We start from the raw sequence: 12,129 nt of genomic DNA on the forward strand, positions 1-12,129 counted from the left end.
GTTCCTTATAATAATCACAGAACAATTTATAATGAGTAATGGTTCAATCTATTAAACCAAATCGAGTGCAAAATCATGTGAAAGAGATCATACTTCACTGGTTTATCGTTCCATAGAAAATGCTTCCGTAATCTCCTCACGTTCGTCTGCATCCTCACGTATCGCCTGCCACTAATTCCCAGTAGAATCTGCTTCAGCTTTGGTATATCCTTCTCTGCTACCACTACAGAGAACGCACCCCAGTCGAGCACTTCTTCGAATGGGAGCACGAAATTATTTGCTATGATCACCGGCACACAGTCGTAATAGATGGCCTCCACAATCCTTGGGCTATTCACTTCATACCCCATTGGGCAGATGCAGAACTTGCTCGATTTCATGTGTTCGATGTATGACATTTTGGCTGCGATCTCATCCGGCAGCACTTCGTATATCCTCATGTCTCTGTCTCTGCCTCTCCAGTACCGAAGAAGGATGGGCCTAACACGGCCGTGCATTTGTCCGGCAAAGAAGGCCAGAATAGATCTCCTGGAAGCAGGTCTTCCTCCTATGGCCTTCCGGGGACTGTTGGGTGTTCTTACGTATGTCTCCGCAAGGGAGACATCTTTTCCACGGACGAAAACTCCTTCAGAAACATCTGCGTTGCATACCACTTTGATCGTGTTCTTCCGCAGATCCTCATGCAGGTTGGTCGTGTATGTTGCCTGGACGAGAAGAAGTCATAGTTGTGATACGAGTAGTAATTGAAAGATTAGCGGGAGCTTACCCAATCATGGCAAGCAACCAAAAAATGATCTGCTCCTCTTGTCCTGTTCCAGAAAGGATACTTGGCGGAGATGGAGTTGACATAGTCCCTCAGAAAGATTGATAGTGGCTGCATACTACGCGAACCAGCAACATAAAGATGGGTTCTCAGCTGCCGCGAACTATATGGTAGGTAGAACAAGTGGGCCTTGTTTGGATCTTTCACGACAAACTGTGTGTTTTCCTCCATTAATTTCATGAACCATCCTTCGGAAGCGTAAATGCCATCAAGATGTGGTGTGTGGCAGAGTGGTTTGGGTCCATCCTCGTAGATGTAGACCTTCAGAATTCTTTCCATCATCTTATAGCTCCTGAAAGCATTTGATTCTTTGAACTTTTTAGTTTTTTGTGACCTCTAAGAAGCGAATCGAACAAGGCAAGTGGGACTCAACTAAAGATAAGAAGCAGAAACTAGAACAGTCAAGAAGAGAATTCTTCATATAATGAATGATCAGATATAAGAAGAACTCTTCCTCACTTCTTGAAAACTGAAACATTCCGGAACAACGGAGCATAAAGATCCGGGTCGTGCAGAACAACAGGTGCACCAGCGATCTCCTTCTTTGCGTGTATAAGCTGCAGATCCGTCTGCATTAGCATGATAGGCGCTCAAAAAGTCAAGTAGGGTTCAATCTTACCACCGAACGAACTCTTTTTTGGATCGTAAATGAAGGAATTGCAAGCTTACGCGTCTACCTCTCGCCAGTGATTTGGGACCTCTGCCACTCCTGTAGCATTCACTTCTGCCGCATTAGAGACTCCAGTCGAAGGTGTCTTAGTGGCAAAGGCCGCCTTGGTGATGTTCTTCGAAGTGGAAACAGACTGTGCAAACCAACGCAAGAAACCAAACTCTCAGTCTCTGACACCATTCCTACTTCACTGTAATACAAACAAAAAGCATCAGCGTTTGTAGGATTCACCATGGCATCATCGCCGACTCGAGGAGGAGGAAGTGGTGCAACGGAAGGAGGCGTCACGGTCGAAACAGGGAGAAAACCGGGGCTTGAAGTGAAACCGGGCTACGGAACGTCAACAAGAAGTCAGTGGCCTGTTGGTAAACGCTTCAACGTTTGACTTAAAGCCATGCAAGAAAGTAGTTTTGCTTTACCCACCCCATCGGGCACCAAAGGCGGCGTCTTTGGATCATATGCACCCTCGGCCGGAGAAGGAGAAGGCGCAATGAGAGACGGTGATGCGGTTGAAACAGGGACTTCGGTTGGGGGCGGAGTAGAAGCAGGAGGGCAGCCAAGCGGCGGACGAGTGTGACGGTGAGTAGGAGGAGGCGACGGTAGGAGAACGAACTCCTCGGGGGAAGAATTGGAGGGAAGAGGAACCAAGAACCAGGCGGAGACGCGGAGGGTGGAGGAGAAGGACGCGTAGAGCGCCGCCGTCGACGCGACGAGGGCGACGAGAAGTAATAGACTCCTCCAACCTCCGGCGCCGGCACCGCCCCCCCATCCCAGGCAGCGGTCCACTGCCTTCTCATAGTCGATCATGGCCGTGGGCCGGAGATGTTTGGTTCGCGTCGTCCGCCGGCGCCAGAGATGGAAGGCAGACATCTGCGACATGGGCTTGCGATGGACAGTGAACCCAAAAAAAAGGCAAGAAGGCGGGGGAAAATTGGCGACAGCGAGGGCGACAAATCCGCTGTGTAGTCGTAATTTGGAGCGTAAAATGACGTTCTTATCCCTGATCATTATCACTGAACTCTAATTTAAACTTACCGGTGACGGAGTAATCGGTAATTGTAACTTTGTTGGTAGTTGTTGCCTCCATGGGTTTCATTCGATGGTAAGATATCTCAAGATATGGTTACTAATTAGAACAGTATCTCCACTTTCCAATTTATATTATTACATATATACAAGTAAAAAGCTCAAAATCTAAATACATATTTGGATTTATTCTCAATATTAGGGGAAAAAAGGAAAAATCAAACACTGGATTCATCACGGAATAAAGAGTTGAGCCATGAAAGGAGGCAAAGAACTGAATGCTTTCATCGTTTCCTTGATTCCACGGTTCTTCGAGATGTATCTTTATTCTTGTTCTCTTCACGATCTTCTGTTTCCTCCTTACGATCCTTCGAAAAAGTCAAAGAGGTCAGCGACTGTCTGTCTCTACACCCTTCCCTCCGTAGATTTTTATATTTGTCAAACCCTTTTAAGAAGGCCAGGAAGAGGCCTCATGTTCCCAGCCAGCGCGGTGCCCCTCCTCCTCAGGTTCGCCGCCGCTGCGATCACCGGAGTGGCGGCGTTCGTCGCCCTCAGGAGCGTCCACCGGGAGGAGGCCGTCGCTGCGCTGCGCCGTGACGTTCGCGACGCCCTCCGCCGCCTCGATGAGCCTCCCGCGGTCCTGGTCACGGGGTTCAGGGCCCATGGGAAGAGCGCCCTCATCAACACCGCTTGCCGTGCCCTCGCCGCTGATGCCGGGCCGGTGCTCCTCCGGACTGAGACGGCCCCGCGGGGCCCTGGAGGCGCTACACTCGCCCGCCTAGTCGTCCGTGCTGCGGTGGCGAGGGGCAGCAGCCAGGAGGAGGAGGAGGAGGGAGGGGGGTCGGAGGACGAGGAAGAGGAGGACGCGGTGGTGGAGATGGTGGACGCCCCGGCCCTGCCGGAGCCGGGAATTCTAACGAGGTCGGACGTGGAAGCCGCCGTCTGCGGCAGCCCTGGCAACCCTCCGCCGGACTGCGTGATCCTGGTGCTCCGCTGCGGCGGACCATCGAAGGAAAGTCGCGTGGCGGTCAAAAAGCTGGCCGACATCGCTACCGTGGTCCGTGAAAGAGGTATCTCATTGCACCCCTAAGATGAATCGTTCGGTTCCCACGTCGCGACTCCCTTCACTTTCTCTCCCGACATGGATCTCCTTCTTGGCATGTATAGCTCAGTGGCACCTCTACGCAGGCCTACGGCCGTTGTCTAACATAACACACGGCTGTTGTTGCTCGTAGGCCTGCAATTTGTGGTCGTGCTAACCCACAAGAAGCACATAAAGAGTAAGAGGCAAGCCGAGGAACTCCGGCGGGAGATCGCCCTCCGAGCCCGAACAGACTGCGTCTACTTCATCGAAAACTACACCGCCGGCAACATGCTCCATCTCCGGCGTCCCTGGACGTCAAAGAACAACTTCGAGACGCATTTCACGGTGCTAACGATGATGAGGCAGTGCATCGAGTTCACCAAGTTGCACCGCAGCAATTTGGCGCGGAAAGCCAATGACAACGCCAACAGCAGTAGGCTACTATAGGGAACATGGAAACTTATGTTCTATCAGAAGGTTATCCCAATGTATTTGTTCTCCTGTGAGACGATGTTGCCATCCTCGTATTCTGACATACTAATGTGAAGATAAGAGTTGACTGTGGTCATTTGTGAGCGTGTATTATTACGTTAAGATATAACTTATTTAAAAATCACACAAAATAATTTATAAAACTAATAAAAATATAATACTTGGTCATTAAAAAAAGATAAATAATCATGCACGTGACGATGACCATACAAGTGCGTCATACCGACCATTAACCAATCACATTAACTACTAGCACATCAATCATAGAATTAAATGTGAAGGCGGGGCCCAGGTCGCTGGCTGCCAACCTCTCGACTCCGGGAGCAGCCGCCGGTAAGCCTTCCCTACCTTCGCTTTCCTTTGTTCCCATCACCTCCCCTTCCTACTTCCCTCTACGTCGACGGCCAAACCACCCACTCTTTCTCTGCTTTCCATGCTTCCTTCCTTGGGAGTAAAGAATCAAAAGCACTCGAACCAACAACACATCGGGGAATAGCCTGCACCCAATCCAAGCCACCCAGGTTTCAATTGATTCGATTTATTGTTCCATCATCACTTCACCACTCTCCAATCATCCCTCTGTACACACCCACTCATTTACATGCATATTGATGCCATCCGCACGTCTTGCGACGGTCTTACATCAACATATCTAGTGGTAAGATTGATAAGACAGACCATCTTTATGATCGCGACACGTGGTGGTCCACCCACCTTACCTTTCTTGTACCCTAATCTGAGCCTGCTCGATCACCGATGACGGGATAATACCCTCTTCCCGTCGGTCGATGTACATGTCCCCGTTAGATCACCAACCAATCACCATCTCCAGCTTTTCCCTTTGTCTTTATCCGAGGAGGGGGGCGCGTCTACTGAGATACCAATCCCGGCCGTCCGTAGATCCAACGGGTGATGCGCTGATGGATGGGCAAATCCGTCACGTTAAGGAGGGAAGAGCTCCCCCCGGGAATCGGCCTGGGCGGGAGAGGAGTCGCCTTCTCTCTCTCCCTCTCCCAACCTCCTTCTTTTGCTTCCCTATCCCGTCGCCTCCCGTCCCACCTAATCCCCCATCTTTTCACGATGCATCCCAGTCTTATATAGCACGATCTTTTCCGTGAAATGGGAGTGCTCAACGACGACCCTCGCTCCGAAAAATTGGACAAGATGGGGGGATTTTAGGTATGGAATGCGTTCTCTATGTCCGGCGATCTTGGATCATATCGAGGACGAGACTTCTCGTATAGCCGGTGCAAATTACAATGCGTCGATTTATTCGTGTGTTTATGATTTGGTTTTGGTGTTGAGTGATGGAATCCGAGGTGATCTATATGTCATCCCGTGATATCCGTGGAGAATTCCTCGATTTCTCGTTTGTGAATCTCAAATGCGTGTCGATCGTCTAATTGTTTTTCTTTTAGGGACGGATGGTTGCTGTTTCTAATGTTTTACGTTCTTCCATTTGTTCGTTCATTTGAAAGATCACATCTTGTGCCTTCCATGATCCAGTATAGCAAGCTTTCTCTGTTCTTTGTTTGTTTAGCCTGGTTACTTTCGTTCTTTATTTGATCCGTTCTACAACATGATGATTCAATTTGTTGTTTAAGAAAAATCGTTATTAGATTTGATTTCATGACCATATATATCGCGAGCTCTTCTTTCCTTCGTTGAAAGAGAATTTTCCGTTTCCTGTGCTAGCGAATAGTTTGCAGGGTTGCTGTTGTTGATCTGGGGTTCCGCCTGCTATTCTGACGACGTCAACATGCCGGGAATCGAAATGGATGGAGTCGGTACGAACGTGACGGCAAATGGATTGAATTCTTCAGATATCAAAGAGAACCAAACCACATCAAGATCACCGATTTCTCCAAGCCTGAAGAGTGCGCCGAGTGAGGCTCTGGAACTTGTTCTTGACGGTTGCAAGGACCTCTCGATCGAGCAGCTGTATCATAACGTGTGTGAGATGGAGAGCTCCAGCAACGAATCACTGTCTCAACAGAGCTTTGGCTCGGACGGTGAGGAGTCAAGAATCGACTCGGAGCTGTGTCATCTGGCAGGTGGGGAAGGGGACTCCGTGAAATCAATAAACCAGAGAGAGGAAAATGGGATGGCTGCACAGAAACAAGAGAATACCTCAAAGACCCAGTCCCCTAATATCTCGTCGAAGAAGTCGAGAAGGCCTCCTGGATTGCGACTGAAGTCTGATGCCTCCATGAATTCCAGCACTAGGGCCAAAAGCTCCCCTGAGAAAGACGATAAAAGTGTGGCGAAGCTTGGCTCTGCGGTGGGGCGTCTGAAGAAACAGAACAAGTACCCTAGAGGAGAGCCAAATTGGGAGAACGGAACCCAGGATCCATCGGAAGCAGGGCTGGAGAACCCAGACCTGGGGCCTTTCCTTCTTAAGCATGCGAGGGATTTGATTGCTTCCAATAATGCAAAAAGAGCTCTCAAGTATGCCCTCCGAGCAGCCAATTCATTCGAGAAATGCGCCGGCGGGATGCCCAGCTTGGACTTGGTCATGAGCCTCCACGTCGTAGCAGCGATCTACTGCAACCTAGGACAGTATGCGGAGGCTGTCCCGGTTCTTCACCGCTCGATTGAGATTCCAGCCCTTGAGGAAGGCCTAGAGCATGCACTTGCCAAGTTTTCTGGTTATATGCTGCTAGGTGACACATACGCCATGCTGGGGCACCTGGGGAGCTCCCTGCAGTGCTACACGGAAGGATTGGCGATTCAGAGTCGTGCGCTGGGTGATCTGGATCCACGAGTCGGTGAAACTTGCCGCTACGTCGCCGAAGCTCATGTCCAAGCCCTCCAGTTTGATGAGGCCGAGAGGTTGTGCCGGAAGGCTCTTGACATACACAGAGAGAAGGGCGAAACCGCGTCTTTGGAAGAAGCAGCAGATAGGAGGCTCATGGCTCTCATTTGTGATGCCAAGGGAGATCATGAAGCGGCCCTGGAGCATCTAGTCTCGGTGAGCATGGCTTTGGTGGCCAATGGCCAGGAAACAGAGGTGGCTTCCGTTGACTGCAGCATCGGAGACATCTACCTCACGTTGGGACGATACGAGGAGGCGGTGTTTGCATACCGGAAGTCTCTGACCGTGTTTAAGGCCACCAAAGGGGAGAACCATCCAACAGTCGCGTCGGTCTTTGTTCGTCTTGCTGATTTATACAACAGGATCGGAAAGTTCAGGGAATCCAAGTCCCACTGCGAAAACGCTCTTCGAATCTACGGCAAGCCAATTCCCGGTGTATCCTCGGAGGAAGTCGCCGCCGGTCTGACCAATGTCTCTTCCATATTCGAGTCGATGAACGAGCATGAGCAGGCACTGAAGCTACTACAGAAGGCCTCGAAGATGTACAGTAACTCTCCTGGCCATCAAAACACCATCGCGGGCATCGAGGCACAGATGGGGGTGCTACACTACATCAGAGGCGACTACGACGAGTCCTATATTTCCTTCAAGAATGCCATCACCAAGCTGCGGGCATGCGGGGAGAAGAAGTCGGCTTTCTTTGGAGTTGCGTTGAACCAGATGGGCCTTGTTTGCGTTCAGAGGTTCGCAATCATCGAGGCCGCGGAGCTGTTCGAGGAAGCCAGGAGCATTCTTGAACAAGAGTATGGACCATTTCATCCGGACACATTAGGTGTGTACAGCAATCTCGCCGGAACTTACGATGCTATGGGAAGGTATGCACTCAGAAACGGCTATGTATGTGCCTTCTCGTCTATTTTGCAATCTCATGCTTACTCCCTGGTTCCAGGTTGGACGAAGCCATTGAGATCCTGGAGTATGTTGTCGGGATAAGGGAGGAAAATTTGGGAACGGCCAACCCAGAGGTAGATGATGAGAAGAGGAGGTTGGCCGAGTTGCTGAAGGAGGCTGGCAGAGTGAGGAACAGGAAACCCAGGTCTCTGGAAACTCTGCTCGACAAGAATCCGCATGCTATGAACAAAAACACTGTTACTGCAGTGGTATGAGAAGGGTATCGAGGGGTGAAGCACTCATATTATTATTATTATTATTATGTCGAATGCTTTGTTGTCGTTCCTTATGCTGCGATTCCAGGGACGAGGGAGGGGTTAATAATATTCAACTTTGGTTGTACACGGGTTCTCTTTCAGTGTATGAAGTTGAACAAGTGATTGCATGCTACGAACACCAGTGATGGAAGGCAATGCTAAGCATACAAAGAAAATGTCATGTCAACTGCAGTTCTTCTGAGAAGTGCAAAATGTTGGGAATGAGGTTAGCGAGATATGTCAACTGTAATTTTTTTTATCGAGTCGATAAAAAAATTGATAAAATATAAAATAAATACATATGATTTAACATGATTCGAATTACGATATAAATATCGAAAAAAAAATAAAGAATCTCTATAAAAAGCTTATTCGTACAGAGATAGAAGAGTCATAATATGATAATGATCTTCCTAGGAGAAAACTTACCCAAATCTAACAAAAACAGAAAATTATAGAATTACTCCGATTGACCAAAGTTGACCAGGGTTGACCAATCAACTTCGCTTCTTCCTCCTCACCACGGCTGCTGCAATGAGCGCAGTAATTGGCCGGTGACGGAGATAGGAGACCGAACGTCGGAGACAAGGACGAGAAGCCTTGGTCGCCCACGCTATTGCCTGCGGCCAGCGTCGCCGCCCGCGTGCCTGCTGCCCTCGCGCACCACCACACGCGGGTCGTGTTTCACGGCTGTCGCCCACGCTGTTGATCGCAGCCAGCGTCCAAGTCTTCATTGCTGCCTCCCTTCCCCGTGGGCCCTCACCACCTGCTGTAGTCGCGGTGGCCGGGATTACCGCAGAAGCTGATCAGAGTGCCATGGCAACCTTGCTCATGTGCATATCTAATGAAGCACTTCAAGAGGCTGCCGTAGAACTCATAGAAGCAAAGGCCAAGATGGGAGGGGCGTGGAAGACACAGTGAAGGTTTGAGAAAAAAGAGGGAAGAGGTGAGGGTGAGGGAGGAGGACGAAGAGAGAAAGAGGAAAGAGCCCAAATTCGGCCAAACCTCTTCTCCAGCGACAAGTCCGGTCGCCGATCGCGATGGCCGGTCGGTTACTGTGCTCGTTGTAGCAACTGCGGAAGCGAAAATTGACTGGTCAACCCTGATAGATTATGGTCAAATTTGGTCAACAGAGGTAATTTTATAAGCCTTTTGCTATATTTGGATAAGTATTTGGGTTTTCATTGAGGGAGACCATCATCTGTGTTGTGCCTCCCCTGTATAGCCTTTTATCTCGTGATGACTGTATCGTAATCCGAACCATGCTATCGCTTGCATTTATTGCATGTTTTTCTGTCTATTCAATGTTTTCGCGGACTCATCTTTATCTCGTGATCCTGCAACTTACTAATCGCTTTCCAACCAAAACAAATCCCAACGTAAACCTCACCAACGGAGGCCATTGGCTGCAAACGTCGTCGTCGACAACGAGAACCTCACCAACGTAAACCTCACCTATCTCTGCACCGCCGGCGTCGACAACGTCGTCGACTGGCTCAAGTCCGCCATCCTCACCAACGTTGACCCCAGCCAGGTCCGCTACCTGGGTGTCGGGAACGAGGTCGTCCGCAAGGACCCTTTGTACATCTCCAACCTCGTGCCCGCCATGCGCAACCTTCAGAAGGCCTTGCAGAATCCGGGCCTCGAGAAACAGATCAAGCTCTAGGCCCCCTCAGGCCGCCTCGTCCATTCTCGGCGTCACCTTCACTCCCTCTTCCGGCAAGTTCGAGATGCGCCTGCTCCCCGTCATGAAGCAGTTGCTGCAGTTCTTGTCGGAGACCGAGTCGCCGCTCATGGTGAACACGAACCCATTCGACACCTACGTCGACAACCCTCTCAAGGTGGCACTCAACTACGTGCTTTTCGGCGTGAACAAGGCGTTGTTCCATGACGACTGCAAGGCGTACTCCAATCTGTTCGACGCCACCGTGGATGCGCTGGTGGCGGCAATGCAGAAGCAGGGGTTTCCCAAGATACCGGTGATGGTGACGGCCACGGGATGGCCGACCAAGAGGAAAACCGCTGCCACGCCGGAAAAGGCAGCGGCTTACGCCCAAGGAATCATCGACAAGGTGGTGAAGGGGGTCGGCACCCCGATGAGGCCACGTGACACGGTGGAGGTGTTCTCGTCCAATCTGTTCGACCAGAACAAGAAGGAGGGCAAAGAGTACGAGAATCATTTCGGCATCTTCAATGTCGATGGAAACCGCATCCTCAAGATCAGCTTCGTGCCGTAGAATGAGATGGGTTTGGCGTCTCGATGGTATGGTTCCGCCGCAGGGGTGTCTCGGTCGCAGGGGATCTCATCTCCTACATCTCTCCTCATTTAGTTTTGGTTCTCAGTTGGTCGTTCTGAGTTCCCGCCACTGTTGGTGACGCCTCTCTCACCTGGGATGGGAGCAGCTCTGTTAAGGAGAGCTACAACAACTAGCAGTGCAACTCATGGAATGACATGATAGTAAAAAATCACTTTGATTTTAATGAAAATAATAAAAGATAAAAATAATTATTAAAAAAAATTTATTGAAGAAGTGAAATAGCTTCATTCTTGACGGATCAACGAAAACTATTACGATGAGGAAAATGTGAATTGGTCATGGAGCCTTTTGGTCGTTGGTCGAAGGCAAAGCTTTTTTTAGTGGCATTGGTCGCTGGCTGAATGCGAGCGAATTTTTGCTTTTCTCATTGCTCTAATACCGAAAATAATAAAAGATAAGAATAATTATTAAAGAAGCTTTATTAAAGAAATAAAACACCTTAAATACATTAAGTTGTCCTTCTCCTATTTACAGAGGAAGTATTTCCCTCATGATTTTCCTCACGAGAGATTTCCTGAAAAATCTTATCTCTATCACGTTTGTCTTCTTCACTACCCTCGCTGCGATTTAACTCACTCATCAAGTAAATTGCATCGAACCATCCCAAAATCCATCTTATAGAATTATAAATCATTTATAATATATAATCCTCGGGGAATGTATATTATAAAAAGAATCATCAAACTGACCACCAAGCCATCTACTCTTTAATTTATGTAACTCTCAAATCATCATGTCAGCCCAATTTCCAAAAGAAATACCATGGAAAAATAACAAATAACATCATCATTCATGTACCATTATTATACACATACTTCATCGATGATATTTGGACGTTCGAGATACGCTTTCCAACAGTAAACAGATGTATTTTACTTATCAAGATGACTCATAATGAGAAATCATGTTGCACTGTCGATAGTTAATGAAGTGATATTTCACCCGATCATGATCATAAAATTTGTCTCCGACAAAGATATTTATATACGTCTCATGTAACTATATATATATATCGGTCTTTCCACGAGAAATCAAAGTGGTGGGCGGCACGCGTTCAGACTATTGTATCGGTCTTTCCATTCGCATGCTCATATATATATATATATATATATATATATATATATATATATATATATATATATATATATATATATATATATAAATTCAATTCACTATGTATTTTACGTCCAAATGAAGCAGTAGTCTACATCATGAATACAACACAGTATAAGTATGAATTAAGAAAGCGGCCACTGTTCATATGTATGTCTGATAAGAATTAAACGACATCGTCTGACATGATCGTCAACTCTCTCAAATAAAATATCGATAGACAAAGACTACATCGTGCGTAGTCTTTGGCACTTGATAGTGTGGGGGTTTGACCTGATCCGTTTATTATGTTTTGTGGGTGGATCCCAACCAGGCACAGCCAACAACTTCACCTTCAACATTCCTTTTCAGGTACATTAATTATTATCCGAGTTAGACATTAATTCGAAGTTAATAATAATAATAATAATTATTTTTTATTTTCATCACGAAAAAGTCAATGGCTAATTTGTCATCACCTGCTTCGCTTCCGAGCGATCCCAAAACCTGTAAAACTACGTCGAATATTTTTAGTTTACTTGGCTTCCTATATATGCACGCATATACACATTATTCATTTATTTTGCATTCCTCTTCTAGT

The 12,129-nt window shown here is 48.0% G+C and overlaps 4 protein-coding genes across 5 annotated transcripts; 3 read left to right on the forward strand and 1 right to left on the reverse strand.

Annotated features, from left to right (window-relative positions):
- Window positions 1-26: 26 nt before the first annotated feature.
- On the reverse strand, window positions 27-2,363 carry LOC135602222 (probable glycosyltransferase At5g25310). The gene is made up of 5 exons (XM_065094245.1): window positions 1,917-2,363; window positions 1,650-1,823; window positions 1,283-1,392; window positions 767-1,115; window positions 27-704 (listed from the first exon to the last, which is right to left on the reverse strand). Exons 1-5 carry the CDS (start codon window positions 2,361-2,363, stop codon window positions 27-29), a joined length of 1,758 nt encoding a protein of 585 aa, XP_064950317.1.
- A 598-nt stretch (window positions 2,364-2,961) lies between these two features.
- LOC135611722 (uncharacterized) lies at window positions 2,962-4,050 on the forward strand. Its single transcript, XM_065107378.1, has 2 exons — window positions 2,962-3,589; window positions 3,755-4,050. The coding sequence occupies exons 1-2, from the start codon at window positions 2,992-2,994 to the stop codon at window positions 4,048-4,050; spliced, it is 894 nt and encodes a 297-aa protein (XP_064963450.1). The 5' UTR covers window positions 2,962-2,991.
- Window positions 4,051-5,045: 995 nt separating this feature from the next.
- Window positions 5,046-8,251, forward strand: LOC103975932 (protein KINESIN LIGHT CHAIN-RELATED 2). Of its 2 annotated transcripts, none has more exons than XM_009391076.3 (3): window positions 5,046-5,274; window positions 5,791-7,785; window positions 7,860-8,251. In XM_009391076.3, exons 2-3 carry the CDS (start codon window positions 5,855-5,857, stop codon window positions 8,074-8,076), a joined length of 2,148 nt encoding a protein of 715 aa, XP_009389351.2. In that variant the 5' UTR covers window positions 5,046-5,274; window positions 5,791-5,854; the 3' UTR covers window positions 8,077-8,251. The 2 variants fall into 2 exon arrangements, with proteins under 2 accessions (XP_009389351.2, XP_009389350.2); XM_009391075.3 differs by having other exon boundaries at window positions 5,047-5,274; window positions 5,798-7,785.
- A 1,303-nt stretch (window positions 8,252-9,554) lies between these two features.
- Window positions 9,555-10,467, forward strand: LOC135612775 (glucan endo-1,3-beta-glucosidase, acidic-like). The gene has a single exon (XM_065109436.1). The coding sequence runs from the start codon at window positions 9,849-9,851 to the stop codon at window positions 10,353-10,355; it is 507 nt and encodes a 168-aa protein (XP_064965508.1). The 5' UTR covers window positions 9,555-9,848; the 3' UTR covers window positions 10,356-10,467.
- The last annotated feature ends 1,662 nt before the right edge of the window (window positions 10,468-12,129 follow it).

This window comes from Musa acuminata, chromosome BXJ1-2, assembly GCF_036884655.1.
Source record: "Musa acuminata AAA Group cultivar baxijiao chromosome BXJ1-2, Cavendish_Baxijiao_AAA, whole genome shotgun sequence".
In the NCBI taxonomy this organism is placed as follows: domain Eukaryota; kingdom Viridiplantae; phylum Streptophyta; class Magnoliopsida; order Zingiberales; family Musaceae; genus Musa; species Musa acuminata.

Excerpts from the sequence above, each read along its gene's own strand:
- LOC135602222 (XM_065094245.1), bottom strand. The coding sequence starts at position 2,363 with ATGTCTGCCTTCCATCTCTGGCGCCGGCGGACGACGCGAACCAAACAT. Across the intron at positions 1,393-1,649 it reads TGTCAGAGACTGAGAGTTTG|ACGGATCTGCAGCTTATACA; the intron begins GTTTCTTGCGTT and ends ATGCTAATGCAG. Across the intron at positions 1,116-1,282 it reads AATGTTTCAGTTTTCAAGAA|GAGCTATAAGATGATGGAAA; the intron begins GTGAGGAAGAGT and ends AAATGCTTTCAG.
- LOC135611722 (XM_065107378.1), top strand. The coding sequence starts at position 2,992 with ATGTTCCCAGCCAGCGCGGTGCCCCTCCTCCTCAGGTTCGCCGCCGCT. Across the intron at positions 3,590-3,754 it reads TACCGTGGTCCGTGAAAGAG|GCCTGCAATTTGTGGTCGTG; the intron begins GTATCTCATTGC and ends TGTTGCTCGTAG.
- LOC103975932 (XM_009391076.3), top strand. The coding sequence starts at position 5,855 with ATGCCGGGAATCGAAATGGATGGAGTCGGTACGAACGTGACGGCAAAT. Across the intron at positions 7,786-7,859 it reads ACTTACGATGCTATGGGAAG|GTTGGACGAAGCCATTGAGA; the intron begins GTATGCACTCAG and ends CCCTGGTTCCAG.
- LOC135612775 (XM_065109436.1), top strand. The coding sequence starts at position 9,849 with ATGCGCCTGCTCCCCGTCATGAAGCAGTTGCTGCAGTTCTTGTCGGAG.